The sequence below is a fragment of the Gorilla gorilla genome, chromosome 21, assembly GCF_029281585.2.
Source record: "Gorilla gorilla gorilla isolate KB3781 chromosome 21, NHGRI_mGorGor1-v2.1_pri, whole genome shotgun sequence".
NCBI lineage: Eukaryota > Metazoa > Chordata > Mammalia > Primates > Hominidae > Gorilla > Gorilla gorilla.
In genome coordinates, this window is record NC_073245.2 from 53,281,955 (window position 1) to 53,307,606 (window position 25,652).

The 25,652-nt window shown below is 38.6% G+C and overlaps 1 protein-coding gene across 1 annotated transcript in view; it reads left to right on the top strand.

Moving 5' to 3' along the window:
- The window catches only part of TOP1 (DNA topoisomerase I), a 95,961-nt gene that overhangs the window by 28,134 nt on the left and 42,175 nt on the right, over positions 1–25,652 (top strand). Inside the window, exons 3-7 of the mRNA XM_004062154.4 lie at positions 4,457–4,553; positions 19,256–19,379; positions 20,667–20,722; positions 23,165–23,260; positions 24,244–24,319. Of these exons, the coding sequence (XP_004062202.1) occupies positions 4,457–4,553; positions 19,256–19,379; positions 20,667–20,722; positions 23,165–23,260; positions 24,244–24,319 (449 nt within the window). The remainder of the gene's footprint in view (positions 1–4,456; positions 4,554–19,255; positions 19,380–20,666; positions 20,723–23,164; positions 23,261–24,243; positions 24,320–25,652) is intronic.

Here is a 25,652-nt window from a genome sequence, read left to right on the forward strand (position 1 = left end):
CGGTTCAGATCTTTGACCTAGGTCTTATTTGTATCAATGAGATTAATGAGCCACAGCCCCGAGTTTCTCACCAGACATTTTTGATTTGCATTTTTAGACAGCAGTTGCTTTAAAAAACTTGGGGACCTGGCTTAAAATCAATTTTGAAATTTTGTGCATTAAAAAAAAATGTGGCCGGGCGCAGTGGCTCACGCCTGTGATCCCAGCACCAGACTTTGGGAGGCTGAGGCAGACGGATTGCCTGAGCTCAGGAGTTCGAGACCAGCCTCGGCAACACGGTGAAACCCCATCTCTACTAAAATACAAAAAATTAGCCGGGCATGGCGGCATGCACCTGTAGTCTCAGCTACTCGGGAGGCTGAGGCAGGAGAATTGCTTGAACCCGGGAGGCTGAGGTTGCAGTGAGCCGAGATCACACCACTGCACTCCAGCCTGGGTGACAGAGTGAGATTCTGTCTCCAAAAAAATAAAAAAAAAATGTTATTGGCAGACTGTTATCTGAAACCTGCCTGGAATTACTTTCAATTTATCCTTTACTTAATTTCCTTTTTAAGTTTAGAGCTTTTTAGTGATTTAAGCAAATTTTCCTATGTACACTAGTATTTGTCAAGATAAATTTTTAAAGCTTGGTCCATTTTTTACTATAAAAGTAATTGTGGGGAAAACTAGAAAACAAGATGAAGTATATGCACAAAAACTCAAGTTACTCATAAATTGACTACCCTAAGATAACTGCTTTTAATATTTTGATGTCTGTATTCCAGTCTTCTTCATATGTATTTATGCGTTTGTTGAATTATACACAGAGTAGTTTTTTTTAATGTGATGTCCTTTCCATACTCTAGGGCTGTATTAGCAGATCTTGATGTTCTGAGGCTTGTTTATTGAATCTGGCCTGCAAACAAAATTAATTGACACATGCTTTATTCCAGATTGTAGTGCTATTACATGTATTGTCATTATTATGATTTTAGCCATAAGTGTTTGGTTTGAGGCAGAAGTAATGGGATATTGCTGTCAAGTAAACTGGGGCCACTAACCTTGTGGGAATCAACTTAGCATTTTAAAATTATAGACTTGAGGTTTTTAGAAGAAGCTGAAGGGTTCTGTATGCTGCATGGAAGATTGAGTTCAAATCCTACTTCTGACACCATATGATATTATTTTTCCCATCTCTGTAGGATGGGAATTTCTTGCAGTTAGTACTACGGTCATGCAGATTTCTATTTTCCCAGGGCCTGACACAGAATAGATGCTCAGCAGATTATGACACATGTGGCTTCTTTTGCTGTGAGCCAGTCATGGGATGAAGACACATTGCCTATGCATTATTAATTGATTGTTATAAAACATGTTGCCTCAAAATATAATAGCTTAAAACAACAGACACTTATTTTCTCATGTAGTTCCTATGAGTCAGGAATCCAGACATAGTTTATCTGGGTGGCTTTGGCTTACCATCTGTAGATTGCAGTCAGTATGTCAGCCAGGGCTGCAGTCATTTGAAAACTTAATTTAGGCTAGAAGGTCCACTTCCAGGATGGCTCATTCACATGGCTAATTGGCAGGAAGCTTCAGTTTCTTACTACATGGGCCTTTCCAGAGGGCTTCTGAGTGAGTACATGACAGTGTGTCACTGGCCTCCCCCAGAGCAAGGAGAGAGCAGGAAGGAAGATCTAATACCTTTTATGGCCTAGTGTCGGAAGTTGCCCCCTCACAATTCCACTTCATCTTGTTTGTTAGGAGTGAGTCACAGTGTCCAGCCCACACTCAAGGGGAGGGGAATTAGGCTATACTTCTTGAAAAGCGGAGTAACAAACAATCTTATAGTCAAGATTGTGTTTGTGTAAGGTTAGAATAGAGGGTCCGGAAATAGACGTATAATTATATGACCGCTCGAAAACGCCAAGACAATTTAATGGGGAAAGGGCCATCTTTTAAAAAATAATGCTAGGCTATTCACAGTAGCAAAAACATGGAATCAACCTCAATTTTCATTAATGGTAGACTGGATTAAAAAAAAGAATGTGGCACATGTACACCACGGAATACTGTGCAGCCATAAGAAGAACGAGATTGTGTCCTTTGCAGGAACATGGATGGAACTAGAGGCCATTACCCTTAGCAAACTAACAGAGGAACAGAAAACCAAGTATTGCATGTTCTCACTTATAAGTGGGAGCTAAATGATGAGAACACATGGACACATGTAGGGAAACAGCAGATACAGGGGCCTTTTGGAGGGTGGAGGGTGAGAGGAGGGAGAAAATCAGGAAACATAATTAGTGGGTACTAGGCTTAATTCCTGGGTGATGAAATAATCTGTACAACAAACCTCCATGACACAAGTTTACCTATATAACAAACCTGCACATATACCCCTGAACTTAAAAGTTAAAAAAAAAATGGTGTTAGAACAACTTGACGTCTTTATTGATTAGAAAAAAATGAACACTGGCCCTTAACTCTGCAAAACTGCTAGAAAATAAATAAATAAATAAATAAATAAATAAATAAATAAATAAGGTGGTGGTGATATGCCCTTGTAATCCCAGCCATTCCAAGGGCTGTGGCAGGAGGATTGCTTGAGCCCAGGAGTTCGAGAGGAGCCTGCGTAACATCATGATGTAAGAAAATGAGACTCTTTCCCTGCCTTTCCCCGCAAAAGAGAGAGAGAGAAAATCTGTGTAGCCCTTGAGTAGGCAAAGATATCTTGGGGCACAAAACATACAGACCCTAAAAGAGAAAATTGATGAAGTGGACTTGATCAAAATTTAAAACTTTTGCTCTTTGAAAGACACTGTTAAGAAATAAAAACAAGAAAATGACGGGGAGAAAATATTCACAGTTCATATAGCTAACAAAAAATTGGTAATCCAGAATGTATAAAGAGCTCTTACAACTAGGTAGTAAGAAGACCAAGAAAGATTTGAGCAGACACTTCACCAAAGAAGGTATATGAGAGGCCAATAAGCACACCAAAAGATGCTTGTCATTAAACATCATTTAATCATCAGAAATATGTGAATTGAAACCACAGTGAGATACCACTCCACACCTGCTAGAATGGCTAAAATTAAAGACTGATAGCAGATATTGGTGAAAATTTGTAGCAATTGGAACGCTAATGAATTTTTGATGGAGATATACAATGGTACAATTTGGCAATTTCCTGTAAAGTTAAACATAGATTTTTTATATTACCCAGTAACTTTTCTCCTAAGTATGTACCCAAGAGAAATGAAAACATGTCTATAGAAATATTTGTATATGAATGTTTGTAGCAGATAAATAATAACCAATGCCTGGAAACAACTAAATTGTCCAGCAGGTGAATGGGTAAGTTACAGTATATCCACACAATGTAACACCACTCAGCAATAAAATGGAACCAACAACTGATATATCCAACAACATGGATGAATGTCACAAATGTTATGCTGAGAGAAAGACATCAGACACAAAAAGAATAAATCCTATATGATGTTATTTACATGAAATCTAGAAATCTAGACAAATCTAATATATAGCACGATCAGATCAGTGCTTCCTTTGGGCAAGGGGTGGAAGATGGGGAATGACTGGGAAGGAGCACAAGGGAAACTTTCTGAGATGATGGACTTGTTCTAAATCTGTATTGTAGTGGGGATTGCACCTGTGGGTGTCTTTGAAATGTTTATTATTACAGTTATTTCTTAATATTTGTAGGGGATTGGTTCCAGGACCACCCCACCCCCTGTCCCTAGTATACCAAAATTTGCAGATGTTCAAGTTTTTTTGTATATAAAATGGCACAGTATTTGCATATAACCTACACAATCCTTATATATACTTTAACTCACCACCACATTACTTAGATTACCTAATACAGTGTAACTATATAAATAGTTGTTATATTGTGGGGGGATTTGTATTTTTTTGGTTGTATTGTTATCACTATTTTTATTTTTCCTTGAATATTTTAAGTCTGCAAATGGTTGAATCTATGGTGCTGAACCTGTAGATATGGAGGGCTGATTGTATTTTATTGTTTAGACATTACACCTTATTAACATTCATTTAAAAACATCTCTTGAGGTTTGGATTTTTCAGAAGTTATAACATCTGATCTTTAGAGTCAGTGTTCAATACTATCCCTTTGTTATCATTTATAGGTCAGGCTTAATAGTATTATGTCTAGGGAGAAAAACGCCAAACTGTGGCTTCTTTCCACAGAATAATTGGCTCTCATTTCCTCATCTTCCCCATATTAGTAACTTGTCTTGATTGTAGAAGCAGGCTCATGGGAGCTTTGTCTGGGCTTCTTTGTGAAAGCTTTTTTTTTCAGTGGCATGTGCTATTATGCCTACCATGCCATTTGAATCCTGTCATTGTACTTCTTGACCAGCTTGTCAAGGTAGGCATACAGAAGATAGCTCATGACTCCTGTTAACTGACTCATCTCTTATGGTTGCAGATTCTCATAAACACAAAGATAAACACAAAGATCGAGAACACCGGCACAAAGAACACAAGAAGGAGAAGGACCGGGAAAAGTCCAAGCATAGCAACAGGTAAGGGTGGAATCAAGCAAGTCCCTCATCATTCAGCAGTGGGTTGGCCATTGCTTGGCTTACCTGGAATAGGTCTTAACTTGAGCTACAGGTAAAGATAGCAAAGTAAGTAGAAACTGTATTTGATCCTAGAGTTGCTATGAGGATGGCCATGATTTAGGCCTTAAATGGGATGCCATTGTTCAGATCAAGATGTATAAAGCAAGTATGTTTAATTTTCTTTTAATATATACCTCATTAAAAATACAGTTGTTCACTAAGATAGGTAAGGATTCATTGTGACACATGATGGCATTTAATCAAGTCTGTAGCAAGCTTGCCTTGATAAAAGGTAACTGGATTGGAGACCTGAATTTTTTTCTTCTTTCTATATTTTAAAGAGTTTACATTAAAAATTCTTAACTTGGGCTTCCATGGTCTGTTATCCCCTGAAATTATATGCAAATGGTTGATTATATGAGATTTCCTGGAGAGACTATTTGTAGCTTTCATCATGTTATCAGAGGAGTTTGGCTCCCACAAAAGCCTACAATCACCAATATGAATGAAACTCAATAGTGCTGCCTTCTGGGATGCAAGCCTCAAGAAGATGTTTCTCTTGTTCATTTTGCTCCCATTTTTTTGGTGTAGGAGGCAAGTGGTTAAATCTAGTTATTGAAAATGAGGAGTTGCACTTCCATTCTGATTTAAAGACAGTTGTTGGTGAGAAAGCCATATGGTACTCCCATTCCCATAGTGGCCTGAGCTAGGTTAGGGAATGTAAAGATCTGTCACACATTAGAACAAGTGTCTCCATTGTAGAGTTCTTAGAACTTCTTTATTAACTTGTCTGATTGTCTGTAGACAACTTAAAGTGAGAATTGCTTTCTAAGTCTGTTCTTTTTCGCGAATCATTTAAATAACCAGATTTAATTTTCTCTACTGGGGACATTTCTTTGGGAATCATGCATCATGCCTGTGGCCTTTTTTCCCTATCCCTCACTCATCTCTTATCACTTGATCATCTAGTTTCCATTTTCATTATTCTGGTAAATTTAATCTCAGTAGTTGAATCTACTCTACATCTTTTCTAGTTTATAGTTGTCTAGCTTATGTTAATATCTGCCGTACAGCAAAGAACATTGCCAAGGATAAAGAAGTTCATTGCATAATGATAAAAGGGACCCATTAGGAGAACATAGCAGTTATAAATGTTTATCCACTAACGTCACAGCCTCAAAATACATGAAGTAAATCTGATAGAGCTGCAAAGAGAAATAAACATTCATAATTATGGTCAGAGATTTTATACTATCTTTCTCAATAATTTTTAGTCCAAATAGAAAATAATTAAGGATATGGAAGACTTGAACAGTATCAGCCAACTTGATCTAATCGACATTTATAGGTTTTTCCCATCCAACAATATTAGAATTTTCTCTTTTCTTTCTGTCTACTTTTCTGCTTTTAATTCTTTTCAAGTTTTATTTTAGATTCAGTGGGTACATATAGGCAACTTTGTTACCTGGGTATATAGCTGTGATGCTGAGGTTTGGGTACAAATGATCCCGTCACCCAGGTACTGAGCATAGAACCCAACAATTAGTTTTTCAACCCTTACCGCCCTCTCTGCTCTAGTAGTCTCCAGTGTCTATTATTGCCATCTTTATGTCCATGAGCACCCGATGTTTAGCTCCTGCTTAAAAGTGAGACCACGTGGTATTTGGTATTCTGTTCTTGCCTTAATTTGCTCAGGATAACAGCCTCCAGTTGCATCCATGTTGCTACAAAGGACATGATTCAGTTCTTTTTTTATGACCGTATAGTATTCCGTGGTAGATATGTACAACATTTTCTTTATCCAATCCATCATTGCTGGGTACCTAGGTTGATTCCATGTCTTCGCTATTGAGAATAGAGCTGCAGTGAACGTGTGAGTACATGTGTCTTTTTAGTAAAATGATTTGTTTTCTTTTGGATACATACCGAGTAATGGGATTGCTGGATCAGAAGGTAGTTGTTTTTTTAAGTTCTTTGAGAAATCTCCAAACTGCTTTCCCTAGTGGCTGGACTAATTTACATTCTCATCAACAGTGTATAAGTGTTCCCTTTTTTCTGCAGCCTTGCGAGCCATCTGCTGTTTTTTGATTTTTAGTAGCCATTGTGGCTGGTGTGAGATGATATCTCATTGTGGTTTTGATTTGCATTTCTCTGATGGTTAGGGACGTGGAGCATTTTTTCATACATTTGTTGGCCATTTGTATGTCATCTTTTGAGAAATGTCTGTTCATGTCTTTTGCTTGTTTTTTAATGGGGTTACTTGTTTTTTGCTTGTCGAATCATTTAGGTTCCTTATAGATTCTGGATATTATACCTGTTAGATGCATAGTTAGTGAATATTTTCTCCCATTCTGTAAGTTGTCTGTTAACTCTGTTGATAGTTTAATTAGATCCCATTTGTCAATTTTTGCTTTTGCTACAATTGCTTTTGGCATCTTTGCTATGAAATCTTTGCTCGTTCCTTTGTCCAGAATGGTATTGCCTAGATTGTCGTCTAGGGTTTTTACAGTTTTAAGTTTTACATTTAAGTATTTAATTCATCTTGAATTGATTTTTGTATGTGGTGTAAGGAAGGGGTCCAGTTTCAGTTTTCTGCATATGGCTAGCCAGTTATCCTAGCATCATTTATTGAATAGGGAGTCTTTTCCCCATGGCTTATTTTGGTTGACTTTCTTGAAGATTAGATTGCTGTCGGTGTGTGGTTTTATTTCTGTGTTCTCTGTTCTGTTCCATTTGGTCTATGTGTCTGTTTTTGTACCATTACCATGCTGTTAGTGTTTCTGTACCATTACCATGATGTTAGAATACATTCTTTTTAAGTGCACACGAAATGTGCCAAAATAGCTCATACTTTGGACCCCACCCTCCTGAAACCATCTTCTTTGGCTTTAATGCTTCCATGCCTCTCCATCTTTCTGGCCACCTTTTTCACCTCTTTCTAATGCACAGTCATTCCTTAACAATTTTTGGCTGTCTTTTCTCTGCTACCTGTTTTGCTGTTTATCCTTATTTCACATTCCATATTTGGTCTTGTGAACTTCTTTTCAGTTCCTTAAACATAGCATGTTTTCTGATGCCACTAAGCCTTTAAACATGCTGTTGGTTCTGTAATACTCTCTTGCCCTTTTGCTGTCATTCTTTTAGTTGCAGCTCAGACTCGACTTGTTACAGGTATCCTTTCTACCCGCCTTCTCATATTAAATGCCACTTTTGTGTGCTCTCTGGTGCCTTGAATATATTCCTAGTATAATAATTATTATATTTAATTGTGTCTTTACTTTTCCCTATGGCCTCCTGGACTCTAAAGTCCCTGAAAGCAGAATTGGGATCTTTTTTGTTTTTTCTGGGGTGGGGCGGGGGGCTGGTTTTTTGTTTGTTTGTTTGTTTGTTTGTTTTTTGAGACGGAGTCTTGCTCTGTTGCCCAGGCTGGAGTGCAGTGGTGCCATCTCAGCTCACTGCTATCTCCACCTCCCAGGTTCAGGTGATTCTCCTGCCTCTGCCTCCCAAGTAGCTGGGATTAAGGTGCGTGCCCCCAACACCCAGCTAATTTTTTGTATTTTTAGTAGAGACAGGGTTTCACCATGTTGACTAGGCTGGTCTCAAACTCCTGACCTCAAGTGATCTGCCCACCTTGGCCTCCCAAAGTGCTAGGATTACAGGTATGAGCCACCACGCCCGGCCTTTTGTATTCATTTTGCATCCTTCAGGCTTAATATGGTACCTGGCAGATAGCTGGCACTTGCTAGTCTATATTTATTGAATTAATGAGTGGATGATCCATGGGTACATTAATTTCCACCTCTCTTTCTTCTCACGTACTCTTAATCTTCTATAGGATAGTTATTAAGTCACTTTGGCTTATCTCATTTTTCACACAATTGTGTGTGGTAAAATAAACATAACCAAATTTACCGTTTTAAAGTAGCATTTAGTACACTGACAATAGTATGCAACTGTCACCACTATCTCCAGAACTTTTCATCATCCCAGTCTCTGAATTCGCTAAATAATAACTTTTCATTCTGTTCCCCTGTCCCAATATCTTTCTACTTTGTCTTTTTTTCTCTTTCCCTTCTACTTTTTATCTTTATGAATTTGCCTATTCTAAGTACTTCATATAAGTGGAATAATACAATATTTATCTTTTTTTAATCTGTTCTATATTCCCTTAATATGTTTTCAAGGTTTATCTATATTGTAGCGTATCAGAAATTCATTCTTTTTTATGACTGAATTATATTCCATTGTATGCCTGTAATCACATTTAAAAAAATTCACCTGTTGATGGACACTTGGGTTGTTTCCACCCTTTGGCTACAAATACATGTTTGAGTTCTACTTTCATTCTCCGGGGTGTATACCTAGGAGTAGAATTGCTAGATCATGTCCAACAATGGGTGGCTGCCTGCTATGTTTTTACTGTGCTAATTGATGTGAAGTGTGAAAAAAAAAAATTAGATAACCTTTGACCGTGAACAGTATCATCTGAGGAGGTGAGAGACCTGCTTACAGATCAGATGAAGAATGTTGATTTTTATATTACTAGACTGTAAAAAGAAATTCCAAAAGACTTTAAGAAGAAAGAGGTTAATATTTAAAACATAAGCTTTTGAAAACTTATCTTCTCTAACACATTCTACTTTGTTTTGGGAGGAAAGATACAGTAAAAGTGACATAAAGGGCTTTGAGACATATAAGTTTGGCCCTGTCCTGTTTCACAAAAATCTTCTCTTAAAAAAAAAAAAAAAGGGATGTGATTTTTTTAGAAGAAATCCTCATCCTTGTGCATCCATTTAAGTCTCGTGATCTTGGCTAGGTTACTTAACCTTCTTCAACTCAGTTTCTTCATCTTCATCTTGATACATGCTTCACAGGGGAACCATGGGAGTCAATAAATATAGAAGCTCTTCAGTTGTGAACTGCTCTACAAATGTGCAGAGATGACACTTTTACATCTATTTAAAAGCATACTTTTCCAAGATCATATTGTAGGTAAATTCAATAATTTGTTGTATGTACTTTTGTGCCTCTTTTCTTTTCTTTTTTTTTTTTTTTTTTTTTTTTGAGACAGAGTCTCGCTCTGTCACCCAGGCTGGAGTGCAGTGACACAATCTCGGCTCACTGCATCCTCCGCCTCCTGGGTTCATGCCATTCTCCTGCCTCAGCCTCCCGAGTAGCTGGGACTATAGGTGCCCGCCACCATGCCCCGCTAATTTTTTATATTTTTAGTAGAGACGGGGTTTTACTGTGTTAACCAGGATGGTCTTAATCTCCTGACCTCGTGATCCACCTGCCTCGGCCTCCCAAAGTCTTGGGATTACAGGCGTGAGCCACCGCGCCTGGCCACTTTTGTGCCTTTTAATATTTTCTTCATTCCTATAAAAATAGAAGCCTTTTTGCCAAGAGCTATTGGAAAAACCTGGCCCGAGTTTCTGTTTACATATGACATGACTAAATCTAGCCCTTGGTTTCTTATTCACATGAGTAAATTTTAACAGTTTAATCAGATGATCTGTTGTAAGCAAACTTTTAAGTACTTCTTGTTTTGATGTCTACTGACACAGTACCTCTTTGCAACAAAGCAAGGATATTGGTTATATTCCAGTAAAATTATTTTATTATTTTTTTTGAGATGGAGTCTCACTTTGTCACCCAGGCTGGAGTGCAGTGGTGTGATCTCGGCTCACTGCAACCTCTGCCTCCTGGGTTCAAGCGATTCTCCTGCCTCAGCCTCCCGAGTAGCTGGGACTACAGGCGCCCGCCACCACGCCGAGCTAATTTTTGTATTTTTGGTAGAGACAAGGTTTCACCATATTGGCCAGGCTGGTCTCGAACTCCTGGCCTTGTGATCCTCCTGCCTCAGCCTCCCAAGGTGCTGGGATTACAGGCTTGAGCCACCACACCCGGCCTCCAGTAAAATTTTATATACACTGTGATCCTTTTAAAGTACCTCTGATCTTTTTAAATAGTTTAGGGTTTCTTCGATTTCTTCTGTAGCAGATTAAAGAAATCTGGGGGATTATTTAATCACATCTGAACCCCAGAATAATTAGTATTTAGCATGTTCTGTTCCAAAATGCTTTCATTTATTCCAATCCTTGCTAATCAATTGTAGCTAATTTTGTGGCCATTTGTTAGGAGAAAACAAGTGTTTCAAATGTGTTTCTGTGTCCCTTCCTTTTCTGCTAGATATTAGCACCAATCATTTGTCATCAGGCTATACTTAGGACCCAAGCCCAGGAGGCATTTACTGTCCTGTGCAGTAGCAATACTGCAGACTTGGAGTGGGAGAGTAGCCTTTCTGCAGAAACAAAATGGGGCTATGGATCCACATCCCAGAAGATGCCATTTGGTTTCCTCTTTATTGTCCTCATGCAAGGTGCAAAACAAGGGAGTAGGTATTAAGAATCATTTCATCTTGTCTTCTCTTTGTGTGGACAGGCGTCTGAGGTCACATGCTCTAAGTCCCACAGTGATGTGGTAGCAGAAAGAAGAGGATGTGAGACCAAGGATCCTGAGTCCCCACTACATTATTCCTTCCAGTGAAAAATACCTCCCTGTGTAAAAAGAGTTAGTTTTGTAGCTAAACTGTCTGTTTAAATACAAGCACCCCTTACTTGTATGCATATGGTAGGCAGTTCAGGTTTAAAAATGTCAGATCACCTCAGGCACTGCCTTTATCTCTCTTTGTCCCCAAATCCCTGAAATCTTTGGCACTGAAAGTATTAATCTCATCAAATTCTGAACCTATGCAAACTTCATCTCTGTCTTTCTCTTGTCTGGCCTGTAACATGACAAGAACAGCTCACACCAAAGTTAAAAGATAATTTCATCAGTCATCACTTATCTCTTGACACTGCTTCTTTCTGTTAGCATTAATATTTTGCTCCTCAGATCCTTTTTCTTTTTTTTTGGAGTCAGGGTCTCATTGACTCCTAAGCTTGGGCGCGGTGGTGTGATTATAGCTCACTGCAGCCTCCCTGGGCCCAAGGGGTCCTCCCACCTCAGCCTCTTGAATAGCTGGGACAATAGGCATGCACCACCATGCTTGGTTAATTAACTGTTTTGTTTTTAATAGAGATGGCGTTCTTGCTATGTTGCCCAGGGTGGTCTGGAACTTCTGGGCTCCCACATTGGCATCCTATAGTGTTGGGGTTACAGGCATGAGCCACCATGGCCGGCCCTCTTTTAAAAAATACATAAATAATCTCAAAAGGAATACTCTTCTAGATGCCAAGGAATTACGTAGCTTGTAGGATCTCACAAGCTACCTTTCTTAAAGGGTTACATTCTTATCCATTGTTTATCTTTAATAGTAGATCTCTTGTATAAACAAATATTATTAAAAGCAATTTGGGAGGGCAGCTTGATTTTAGAAAATAAGAGAATCGTGTGAAATGAAATTCCTCCTAGTTTTCGACTCTGTGCATCTCTTGCCAATTTTAAACCTGGCATTCACACTGGAGTGACAAATTTGTGGAAAGCAAGGGAAGACAGAAAACTGCTGTGAAATAGCAAGGGAAGTACTTTTCCAGCCATATTGGCAGTGCTATTCTGTACTCTCAGTGTGAGAAACATCTGAGAATAAGGATGCTTTTGGCTTCTGCTTTCCTTTTAGTTCCAAATCCTACCTGAATTGTAATTGAGAGAATGTAGGATTTTAGGAATATGCACTTGAATTAAGCATCTAGTTCTCAGATTAGGGGAGATTTTTCTGAAATTAATAAAATTTAAAAGATATGTTTGCTGCTTTCCTTGTGAGTGGTTTGCCAAAGCCCTCCCTTTGTCTACACATCACTATATCATCCTGTCTGTGGGAAATGGACAACTAACATAGGTAGGCAGAGAAGATTGAACAGTTTGGAAATGAGGAAACTCAGTACCACCACCATTCACATGGGAGTCAGTATGATATATTGAATAGCACACTAAGATAAAAGTTAAGAGGCTGGGTTCTGTCATTTATAAGCTACGTGTCGTGATCCAAGGTGCTTAACTTCTCTGGGTCTCATTTTCTGTTTTGGTCAAGGGTTGATAACAATACCTGCTTTATCAATCTTTCAAGTTTGTTTATGCACATGATAGCTCTTTGGGAACTGTAACATACTAAATAATTGACATAATGATGGTGATGATGATAATTACCGCAAAGCCTAGTATAATATCATGCAGATAAATTGGAGCTGTTGAGTTTGGTAGTTGAATCTAATTCAGTAGTTATTGATAGCATTCAATTTGGAGCCCTGATATTTTCAATATTATATTTATCCCTATCATAGTACGCCATAATCATTGTTTTTAAGATTTCATGGTGGAGACAGCATTTGAGCTAGCCATTCAAAGATGGTTAAAATTTTGCTAACGGAAAGTAATGGTTAGAAAGAAAAACATAAGCAGAACATAGAGGCATTGTAGTATATGCTTTGTTCTGGGAGGAATCTAGTTAGGTGGGTTACACAGGGTGGAATAGTAGAAAATGAGACCCAAAAAAGTGGCTGGAGGCAAAACTATTAAATGCCATTTCAAAAAGTTGGAACTTGTTATTTACACTAACTAAAAATCGGGGGGAAATGTTGGGACTCGATTCTGAGCTGAGCAAGAAGCCACTGGAAATAGTTGAGTAAAGTGGATATAAGACTTAGCTACAAATGACATGAAGGGTCTAAGAAAAAGGGTTCCTGTCTTGGATAACTGGGTGGCTGTTTACGCTATTAACAGAGACAAAGAACTTAAGGGAGGAATGGGAGTTAGAATGGGTATCGGTTTTGCCATCTTTGGGTACATCCTTTTATCCTCTCTGGCCTGAAAACAAAGGATTAAATAATTTCTAGGAAATTACATTTACCTTGAAGTTTTGATACTTCTATAATATAAAACGCCGGAGTCCTTGTGATTTTGTTTAGAGATATATAATCGGCATTGTAGTGTGTAATGATGATGGACATTAAGGAACCCTTGTTTCTTAGTGCCTTTTGGAAACTGGCTCATTTCAGAAGCTGCGCTCTTTTCCCAGAGGCAACTTTTGAAGTTACTTAAATATTTAATTTAACAAACATCATTTAAGCTTTAACTGTCTACTATCCTTGAAAGGGTCATGAGTTTCCCTCCTAAACCAAGACTTTGAAGCTCTCTGTGCTGTCTCACAGGAATCCCCATGATCCAACTTCATGTGACCTGCAGAGGTCTGCTGCCTTGAGGAGTAGACAGGTAGCTGGGCTGTTAGTGGCTAAGTCCTTTTCTCAGAATATGTGGAGGCTCCTTCTACCTTTAACAGTGCTTTTTTGCTTTGTTTGGGAAGTAACAGAGTAGTCAAGTGCATGACTCTGGAGCCAGACTGCCTGAGTTTAAATCCTGTTTCTCTCTTTATAGGTAGTTCCTTGGGTGAGTTACTTAACTTGTCTGTGCTTCAGTTTCCACATCTGTGAAATGAAGATACCAGTAGTTACCTGAGTTTTGTTACCGATATCAAATGTGCTTAGATAAGTGCCTGGCACTGGGTGCTACTCAAGTATCTGTTAAATACTTTTATGGGGGATAGAGGACAGATTTAAATGGTTTCCCGTAGCCAACATTCTAACTTTCCAGAATATCAGTATTTTGTTGTGGTAGTGGTGGTCTTTTTTCCTAAAGAAACAATGCTTCGCCAGAAGGGAAACATTGTTCCCTACTGGCTCCCTACTTCCACCGTCTCTCCCACTCTTCTATATAAGTGCCTTAGAGAAACTCTGGTCACCCTTTTCTGTGGTCTGCTTAGCTCCAACAAGAATCATAGACCAAAGGTTTTGCTGTCATCACTTTAAAAATAGTGTAAGTTATTTTTTTTCTTTCCTTTTTTTAAATTTTTCTTTTTTTTTTGAGATGGAGTCTCAGTCTATCGCCAGGCTGGAGTGCGGTGGCGTGATCTCGGCTCACTGCAGCCTCTGACTCCCTGGTTCAAGTGATTCTCCTGCCTCAGCCTCCCCAGTAGCTGGGATTACAGGCATGCGCCACCACGCCCAGCTAATTTTTGTATTTTTAGTAGAAATGGGGTTTCACTGTGTTGCCCAGGCTGGTCTCGAACTCCTGACCTCAGGTGATCTGCCCGCCTCGGCCTCCTGAAGTGCTAGGATTACAGGCATGAGCCACCACGCCCAGCCAGATTATTTTTTCTTTAGTGGAATTCAGCCAATTAAAGCATAACACATGGCATGAACACTCTGGAAAGGTGGCTTTGGATCTTTCCATTTGTTCTCTTTAGCGTTGACTTTTGCTTTCCAGTCCCTGCTAGTGTGTTGGAATCTTACCCCATACAGATGCAAACTATGAACCAAGAAGTCAGCATCTATGCCTAGCCAATAATTGGTTGTTTTCTCGTTCAGAGTTCCTCATGCCCATGGGGTAAATTCATATTTCATCCATAAGTGTGACCATTGCAGAAGTTCTAGGACTGCTACTGTCTGTATTTTTGTCCTTCAGCATATCCCAGACTAAACTTACGCTTAAAATATGTTTGTCCAACCTTTGGTTTCCTTCCTATGGTTGATATTAAGCCTTTCTTCTACTCTTAGAAGACAAAATGGGTGGGGTGGGGAGACAAAAAAGGCAACCCCGAAGGTTTTTATCCTTTCAGGGTATCCAGCATTTTTCTAATTTAGCCCTACTGAAGTTTCTTCAGTAATTAATCAGCTGTTTTTCAGCCTCTAACCTGGCTAATATTATAGCCTACAATTGTACTTTTAAAGCCCTTTTGTGACTTCGACATATTGTGTCTATTGTGTATGGAAAAGTAGCAGGATCAGTATGAAGATAATACAGTATCTCTTAAAACAGGCAGCCAGCAAATGAACTTTCTGCATTGGTCAGAATTTCCATCATTTCACTGTTAATGAGGAAAGTACAGTTCTTTAGCTACCATGAAAGTCAAACATGTCCTAAGCCTTTTGGAAAAAGACATACATGTTAGAAAATCTCAAATGGATGAGTCAGCCTGACTGACCCCACATTGACTCCATTTTATATGCTGGCCAAATCCTGTTTCTGACTTTCCTGGCACAGCCCTGGACATGCTTCTGTATCACAGGACTTGTTCCCCAGCGCCTTTGCTACTTCCTTCAGGCACATTCCTAGGAAAGATTGGCAGTGGGGTTTGCTCTTTGCCAGCACTCCTGCCGGTTTGGGGGTTATGGATGCCAGGTTGGGCTCCAGGCACTCTGCTCTCCATTTGTGGAGGCAGGGACAGTAACAGCACCTGACAAGTAGGGATGATCACATTGTATTCAGAAGCCTGGTGGAGCTCTATAAACCCAAATTTCTAACAGTCTCCAATGTAATGCCCTGTAATAGAAGCTGTCCTTAACCCTCAATCATCTGAGTTCAGCTAGTATAAAAATGCAAATCTGCTCTTATGCCTAAACAGTTAGGAGTAGAGGAGACTTGGCTTCCTTTGGAAAGTCAGGATGATAGCTTCATCCCATTCTGGTTTTTGTGATTAATTGTGACCTACAAAGGGGTTTACTACTCTAGCAGGAACTTTGAATTTCCTATATACATCTCTTTCTGGTTAGCAGGCAGAGGAAATATCGTTGACTTTTGGGTTCCTGGCAAATGTCTCATTTGCCTTGTCATTTGTTGATTCCTTTTCCCTGATCTCTGTTTGGTGTGATAATGTACAGCAAAGCTGAAAACTGCAGGGCTACATGTACACTTGTAGGTACCTATGTTGTGATTGCCAAAAGGCTCAGAAAGCCAGTTTTCTAGTGAAACTGGCTAACATTCTAAGAAATGCTTTCACTGAGAAAGAGAACGGGGTCAGGGGAAGGTGGAACTTAAAGGAAGATGGAGTGTTCCTGAATTCAGATTCCTGAATTAGCCATTTATAGTTTCATGGGAAGACAATGAAAAAAAAAAAAAAAAGAAAGAAAGAAAAGAAACAAGCAACCCCAAAGGTTTTTATCCTTTCAGGTATCCAAACATCTTTATTCTAGAAAGTTCCTCCTCGATGGTAAAATAAAGCTAGGACCTTATAGCAAGTCTCAGACTCACCATGGCTGTTTCTTAACACCAGTATACCTTAAGCAGTAGGTATCAATTTAGTGGAAATATAAGGGTATTGATATGTAGTGGAGGCTGCTCTGAACTTGGAGGTGGAAATACTAAGTTTAAATCCCAGCTTTGCTTTTAACATTGCAACTTTGAGAAGTCTTTTAACCATTGTCTCCTGTTTGTATCAGCATGAGGGGATAGATAATAAAACCTGCCTCACAAGAGTGTTGTGAGAATTGAGTGAAATAATGTATGTGAAAATACCAAGTACAATGCTTGCTTAGAAAGTAGAATTTTGTTTTGCCATCCCCTCCCCCACTACAGTTGGCAGGGCAGGGGGAGGTAGTATATTCATCCATCAATATTATACATGCAATTGTTCCCAGATGTTTTGCTTTTAGGCAAAAGCTTGTATAGATGACTGTATACCCTCTTACAGTTGATGCTTAATAAAACAAAACTACCATGCTTTTATAATGGAATGGTAAGCTCAAACATTTTGCTGGTAGTATAAAAACCAAGTGCCTGTGATTACATATACATTAACTCCTGAAGAATCAATTATAATCTCAGCAACCTTGCTCTTTGACCATTCATTCTAAAGCTTGGCGAAGTTAATGAGAACAGGTAATAGGAGTGCTAATGCAATTGGAAGACTTTTTTTTTTTTTTTAAACAAAGTAAGGAAGGGATACATTTTTAAATAAAACATTGCATTTTGGTAAAAAACACAGATTATGAGAACACATTGAGTTAGAGGAACATCATATTGATTCCAAGAACAAAAAGCATGGTGGAGAAATTTTGTAACCATGCACATCCAGTGTGCTCTGTTCTCATGAGTTAAAAAGAATTTTCCTCCTATAGAAACTTGTTATTTAAATGTGTGTCACATGTAAATAACAGTCTAATGAGAGCAATATAGAGGGAGAAATATGTAAGCAAGGGAAAGTGGGCATTGTTTTGTTTTTTTTTTCTCCATCTATTTCAATACTTGGGTCTTTCCTAACCTATAGTGTGTCCTGTTTCTCCCTGGCTAGATTTCTTAAAGTTTCTGCCTATTCATCACTCAAGTACCTATCTCAAGTTGTAGCTACTTTTGTGTGCAGGGTGTAATAGCAGATGTTCTCCTGATCTAGATTTTGTTGCTCTGCCTAACTGCATGCCATCATTTGTTTCTCCCTTTGTGATCTTCTACTGTAGTCAAGTGTCCCTTTAGAACAAACTTCGTGGGATGGACATAGCCTAATGAGCTCATTGCTGATGAAGTCTTTTTTTCCTGTGCATTGGTTAGTGCAGTAAGCAAGGCTCCTTAACTGCCTGTCCCAGTGTACTGAAAAATAATAGTGTTCTCTCACCTTAAACTACAACTTGTGGTTTTTGCTTATTGCTTCTTTAGTCTTTGACCACATGCATGTTTTTACATAGTTGCAGTTATTTTATTATATTCCTTTTTCTGTCATAAACACTTTCCAAATGTGTTTGTGGTACTCAAATTATAGCTTAGCAGTTAAATAATTTGATATATTACAGTTTCCCCTCTTGTTAGGTGTATCCAATTTTGGGGTTTGTTTGTTCGTTTTTGTTTTTTTCTGTTGTTGTTGTTGTTTAAGGGAAGCACCAAAATAAACATCTTTTTAAAATTAATTAATTAATTTTTTTGAGGCAGAGTCTCGCTCTTTTGCCCAGGCTGGAGTGCTGTGGTGCTATCTCGGCTCACTGCAAGCTCCGCCTCCTGGGTTCATGCCATTCTCCTGCCTCAGCCTCCCGAGTAGCTGGGACTACAGGCGCCTGCCACCACGCCCGGCTAATTTTTTGTATTTTTAGTAGAAACGGGGTTTCACTGTGTTAGCCGGGATGGTCTCAGTCTCCTGACCTCGTGATCCGCCTGCCTCGGCCTTCCAAAGTGCTGGGATTACAGGCGTGAGCCACCACGCCCAGCCCAAAATAAACATCTTTATATGTAATGTTATTTCCCTAAGATAAATTGCCAGGAGCTTGATCCCAGGGTAAGAAGCTATGAACATTTTCATGGCTCTTGCCTTATAATGTCATATTTTGCTTTTTAACCTTTAACAAAGAACATTCCTATGCCCTTGCTTTCAGATGGGTCTTTTCTTATTGTGAGGAAAGGGCTAACGTAAGTCCCATCTAGAAGTGACTAACTTGCCTAGTTAAAACTAGAAGGAAATATCCACTGTATTGGGCTGTTTACTCCATAAACCCTGGCTTGGCTACATGTGTGGTATGTTTCAAGTCTGGCACAAAGCCACCAAACACATTTTTGGTGAGTTGGTTTTAACCTACTCACATCAGATATGAATGCTGAAGTTGGAGCTTTCATTATTGTTTTTGTGCTGGTAGAATGTTGCAGAAATACACAGGGCTGGCTGTGTATTCTTAGTCACTTTAAAAAAAATGTCCTGGTGTGTCTAGAATGATGGTTTCTGTTCTTTGCAAAAATAAAAACATCAAACAAGATAAAGTCCGATGTAGCCAAGACCCTCTACTTGAACCTTCTGTCGGTACTGTTTGTTTAAGTACTGTAAGTTTCCACAGTTCATGTTATCTTAGGATATCTTGTGAAACGAATCCTTGTGGTCCCTACTCTGGGCTAACGCTTTGTGACTTAACTTTTTACAGTGAACATAAAGATTCTGAAAAGAAACACAAAGAGAAGGAGAAGACCAAACACAAAGATGGAAGCTCAGAAAAGCATAAAGACAAACATAAAGACAGAGACAAGGAAAAACGAAAAGAGGAAAAGGTACAGAGTTTTCTAGTAGGGGAGGAAGGAACGTGGATGCACTTTTGTTTACCTTTGAAAGCAGATATCTTAATTGCATAGTAAGATCCCTTGGTCTTGAAGTGAAAGGTCTCTTGTCAGGAGAATTTAGAGCAAACTTTAGTCTTAAACTATAAAAACTAAGCCTTTTACCACCATATGTTTCACAGTGGCAGATCTGTCCATATCGTTACCTTTTTTACTTTATATTGCCAATGAATACATTGAGAATGCATTAGGGAAAATTAATTGTTTTTGGGAGAAGGCCTAATGCCTTGATGGTCTTCTGTTCATTAAAGGTTCTTCCCGAGTGAAAATTTAGTGATGCTGGTGTCTTTTGTGGCATTTGGTTCCAGCATAACCAGTGCAAGCCTTCTAAAAATGACTAGGCTCACCCAGCTGAGAATGAATAGTACTCTGTATAGTTTTAAAAAGAGATGGTTTTTATTTTAGCTTTGAAAAAGTAATTTTTGTACTTGGTAAATTCAGATACTATGAAATAAGGAATATGGTGAAGAAGACATCTCTTCACCCCTGACTCACTGTCTCCCATCCTTCTCAGAGGCAACCGCTATACTGATTATGTTTTGTATCCTTCCATAGATACTCTGTATATCTGTATGTGTGTGTGTATCCCTTTGTGTGTATATATGAAGATTTTTTTGAAAGATAAATTTTCTGACGAATCTAGAAAGCAGGAAGTCAAAGGGGAGGGGGTCATGAGTATACTTTGCCTAAGTCAGAGAAGGCAGGGCATAGACTACTTTTTTGTTTGTTTGTTTTTTAAATAAAGATGGCGGTCTCACTGTGTTGGCGAGGCTAGTCTCGAACTCCTGGCCTCAAGCAGTCCTCCAACCTCATCCTCCCAAAGTGTTGGGATTACAGGCATGAGCCATCACATCTGGCCCAGTTTATATGTTTTGTTTGTTTGGTTTTTGCTTTTGTTTCCTCTCTGCACTGCCAATGGCAAATTCTTGAGTAGTGGAACGTATTTATTGGGGAAAAGAGACCTGCCACCACTTAAAAGTAAAAAGCTGCCATTTTTAAGGGAAACCTTTCTCAGTGAGTTGGACAGTTTCACCCAGAAGAATTGTTAAAAATGAGTTTTGGACACATTTCAGGACCTTTAGTCCATCTGTTCAGTTTTGCTAACATAAGAGCCAGCCTGTGATCATGATGTCCCAGGAACTGATGCCACATATTCTCAAAAAGAGGTTTCTTCAAATTTAGTCCTTTCAAGGTACTAGTTACTGTTGTTTTACTTTTCAGGTTCGAGCCTCTGGGGATGCAAAAATAAAGAAGGAGAAGGAAAATGGCTTCTCTAGGTAAGACTTTGCTGCTGCGTGGGCTTCCCTTTCTCTGGGTGGACAGCAGGCCAGCTGCCTGTGTTGTAGTGTTGTCTGAGTTAACCCAAAACCCACTGACCTGGCCATCTTGATGGTTCCCAGAAACTCAGCAGTGAGAAGACTCGGTCTAAGCCAACCTGAGCCTTTCTACAGTGCCATATAGTGAGACTGACCAGCACATTTTCCAGAAGGTTATTTCGAATAGAGAAGGTTGACAGGAGAGATTTTTAAAAATTGAGATTTGACTTGCATATCACAAAATTTGTATTTTAATGGTATACAGTGTACCACTTTGTTTTTTTTTTTTTTTAGTATATTCACAAGGTATTACAGCCTCTTCACTAATTCCAGAACATTTTCATTTCTCTAAAAAGAAATTTCATATTCAGTAGCGATTATGGAGTTTTCTGAAAAATCACTTAGTCTGATTTCATCATTAGTAATATTGGGAGGCTTATATATAAAAGATCATTTGACCTACATGTTAGGGATGAGTGTAGATTTGGGTAGAATTATGTTATCTCTTTTCTAGAAGGAGAGGAAAATGCGCAAAATCTAGAGGTTACTTCCTATACTGTTTTTACCTTTATAATGTTGTTTTCCTCAGCCTCAATTTCCTAAAATAAGCCCAGAGGTCCCCTCTAGTTTCGAAACAACTAGATGTTTATTGTTATATATTCTCACTTCACTGAATGACAGAAAGGATTTATTAGAAATGGTTGTAAGTGTTTGCATTATTGACTAGGACAAAACACTTTGAGAGTTTTGCTTCCTTGAATCTTTGAACTTTCAGTTTCATTTGTTAAAATTTTTGACAGTTGTGCCTGGTACTCTGGGGTCCTTTAGACAAGGAGAAAAGCAGGTGCCCTCTTCAGGCATGTTTCATAATTGTTCTAGGAATGCAGAATAATAAAATTCAGGAAGCATTAGAGCTGCAAGCTGCCCTAGGAATTTTGATTTCTGAGATAAAGTGACTGAGGCACTGCTGGGCTAATCTCTGCCAAGAGACTGCCTTGGATTTTTATTAAACTGACATGAATAAATTTTTTGGACTTGGTGCATAGTCATGAGTTCATTTTCAGATTTTTTGGGTTAGAAGATTAGGAACACAGCCTTCTTTGAGGCAGTGGTCTCTATGTTCACTTTGCTGTACTCCTTGCTGGCTTGTGTATATGTCTTTGTAGAGAATCCAGATGCTTCACTGGAATACAGTTTTCTGGTAAATTGTTTTAGGACTTCTTCCTTCAGACCTAAGTAACCCTTCCCACAGTTTTTGTCTTCAGTGTGACAAACTTAGGATCTAGCATTTACTTAACTAGTTGGGTAAATGATAGGCTTTCCTTCCTTCTGGACCCTAGGGTCTGTGTCAGTATTCAGGCAGGAGGGGGAACAGCTGTAGAAGCTGGCATTTGGTTAGGGTGCTAAAATAAGTTCTTTAAACATTCAAATTCTATCACAAGCAAGGGGACCCAGTATGCTTTTTTTGGTCGGAGGTACTCTTGAAACCCTGTGAATATACTTTGCAGTGGGGTCTGGATTCTTAATCCTTGGATCCCTCCACAGGGGGCAGCTGCATGTAAGGAGGCCATTTCTTGTACTAAATTAAGGCAGTGAGGTTCTGAAGAGATGTGCCAGGCCAGGGAACATCCCATGGCTGCAGTGATTGCTGGGCTCTATGGTATTTTTTACTTGTTCCTTCTCTGTTTTGGTTCAAGATGTTTGTCTCAAAGGATTGTCTTTTTATATTTATATTTTGAAGGTAAGATCTTAACAAATAGTAGTGAGACACTCTTCTGTATATAAAGTAAACCTAAGTTAGGACGTTGAACAATGAATAGATTTGGCATAGGATACCTTCTGTTTATTCTGGTTTAACACGTGCCCTACTTTTGTTGTAATGTTATCAGCTTGGTTATTTTTCCATGTAGCTAGATATACATGTACGTTATTGCCACATTTTTAGAACTTTAAGGTACTAAGTTGGGGAAATCAATGTTTATTCCTTTCCTTGTAAGAGCTGTACTTTAGCTTTTGGAGTACTGGAACAATCAGTTCAGATTGTGGGGTCAAATATATGGTAGTTTTCCATTTAAGGCAAGAAAACACCTTAGGTTTATTTCTGGAGTGGTTCGTGCCATGCTGGCAAAGATAGCTAAGAAATAGTGAGAAAGAATTCTGACTTAGAATAAAGAGTCTTGATCCCAAATCCTGATATTGCCCATTCACCTGTACAATGAGGACAAATACTATCTACTTCACAGGATTGAAGTGAGAAAAAGTGCTCACAAAAAATCTTCATGATATGTACGTGGTTATCCTTATTTATATTAGCTTCTGTTCAACGAGATGACATATTCCTTCTTTGTATTAATAGAATACAGATGTTCTAGCACTCTGACCAGCAATTTTTTTTCTCTTTAGTCCACCACAAATTAAAGATGAACCTGAAGATGATGGCTATTTTGTTCCTCCTAAAGAGGATATAAAGCCATTAAAGAGACCTCGAGATGAGGATGAGTGAGTATTTTCTTAAAACTTTGACTTTTGAAAACAAAAAGGAGAGTTTAAAGAATAAATGTGATGTGTTTCTTTATAATACATTATAGAAACTGTATTAATTGGCTTTTACTCATTTGGAATTTGTGATTAATGGACTGATTTCTCTGAACTATGAGAAGTAGAGTTTGCTAAACAAGTAGTATACCCAAGGCTTACATGAAGATTATATAAATTTTTCTTACTGAAAAGGCAATAGATATTTATTGTAGAAATTTCAAATAATACAGAATTCATGAAGAATAAATTATTTAAGTTACTTAAAATTTCTTATTGCCTACCACAGATAACTTAAAGCAGTTTCTCTTAGACCTATTCCTGTCAGACATTCTAAGTGAAGTTTCAGTGTGTAAAAATAATAAAACTGCTCATAAAACGGTTGAGGCTTACATGTACCTCTTTCCCCAGATTCAATGAGATTAAATTATATTCATTATTTTCACTCTTACATAGCTTACTATGCTATTGTTATAGTAGAAATTGTATGGAAAGGGGGAAGGGAAATACTTAGTGAACTCATTTGTATTCATTCAATATAGAATTTCTTTCCTCCACATTCCAGTGAGTTACTGCTATGTGGTAGCTAGTGTGCTGTGTGTTTGGTTCCCAAACTTTCATCTTTTATTTTTATTTATTTTATTTTATTTTTTTCCTAAACTTTCATCTGATAATGATATTTATTTCTGCATATATCCCCCCACCCTATTTTGCTTCCAGGCCGGTTTAAGTGGTTTGTTTTGTTCTATATAGGGCTATAACTATTACTCTTTGGTCTGACCTTCATTATTTTCTCTATTTCTGTTAGTCTTGACCGTAGAATGCCCAGCCAAGAATAACAGTGATTACTCTTGCCATGGAGGCTTCCAAGAGTTTGTAGGTCTCCTATGAGTGAGAACTCCTGAATCGTAATTATGTTAACTGTGTATTCATGTTCCCCTTTCTAGTGCTGATTATAAACCTAAGAAAATTAAAACAGAAGATACCAAGAAGGAGAAGAAAAGAAAACTAGAGGAAGAAGAGGTTAGTAAAGAGACTTAGGTCCTTTGGGGCTTGAGTTTGGAAGTGGGAGTTTTCCAGTAAGCAACTTCTTAAGGCAAATGAGTTTTAGATATTTATTGGCTTGTTATAGTAATAACATTAGGGAAAACAAATTTAATAAGTGGTGGCTGTGGCACTGGTAGTTTTAAGATCTCTGTGAATCCCCACAGTGTCTTAAGTTAACCACAACCAGCAGTGATTCTGCTCTCAGCCTTCCTGGGTGTCTGTCTACCCACAGCTAGGCTGCCAACAGATGTTCTTCCAAAAACTATGTCATCTTCATATATACAGAGGCAGTGTTAACAAGAAACCACATTTTGGCTTATAACCCCGAAGAAATTTCCCTAAGAATTTTTTGCTCATCATTCACTTTAGGTAACCATTCCTATCTAAAGTTCTTTAATGGGTACCCCTTTGACATATAATTGACACCCAAACTCTTTACTGCAGCTCCTCCCAATCTGGCCCCTGCATCTTGTGTCTCTCTTCATCTTGTGCCTCTTCTCTAGCTTACTTGTACCAGTCACACTAGCCTCCTTTGTTTCTTTTCCACACCAAATTCTTTCAAACTTCCGAGCTTTACATAGCACCTGCTGTTCCTCTGTCTGGAACAGCATGCTCCCTTCTTTATCCTTTTGGCCTATAACCTTCCTCAAAAAACTCAGTTCCGTTTAAATGCTTTCCTAAATGTTCTTGTTGATGCTTGTGGTAGATTGAAAATAGAATCATATGCTTCCTCCTTTTGACACTTTTGAGTTCTTGTACTAAAAAATTGTTAGCAGGTAATTCAAGAAAAAATGTCAGAAATTCACAGGGGTCTTAATGATGCCCTCCCCTAAGACAAGAAGGGGTTGGGTGAGTTCTTAGCTCTTATGCTACATTTGAGGTTAGCCACTGTCATGGGCAAAATGGGATCACAAATGTAAAGTGGACAGTTTGAAGTACCAGCAGTAAAGAGAATGATAGTGAAGGGGCAGGGAGTCCTAAGAGGATAATCTATCATAATAGAATGATGTTAATAATCACAATTAAATGTAATAGGTGCTTACCATGTGCCAGGCACTCTTCTATATATGTATCATTTCATTTAATCCTTACAACCTGAATAGGTTGTTACATCCCTATTATCATCTCCATTTTGCAGATGCAGAAATAGAGTATAGAAATATTTAATCATTTGCCTGAGGTCACATAGCTACTAAGGTGGAAAAGCCAGCATTTGATCCCATGCAGTCTGACTTCAGTGCCAGCACACCAGCTACTACTATATTATCCTACCTCCCCTGGGACTTTGCTGATGCTCTAATTCTGCAAG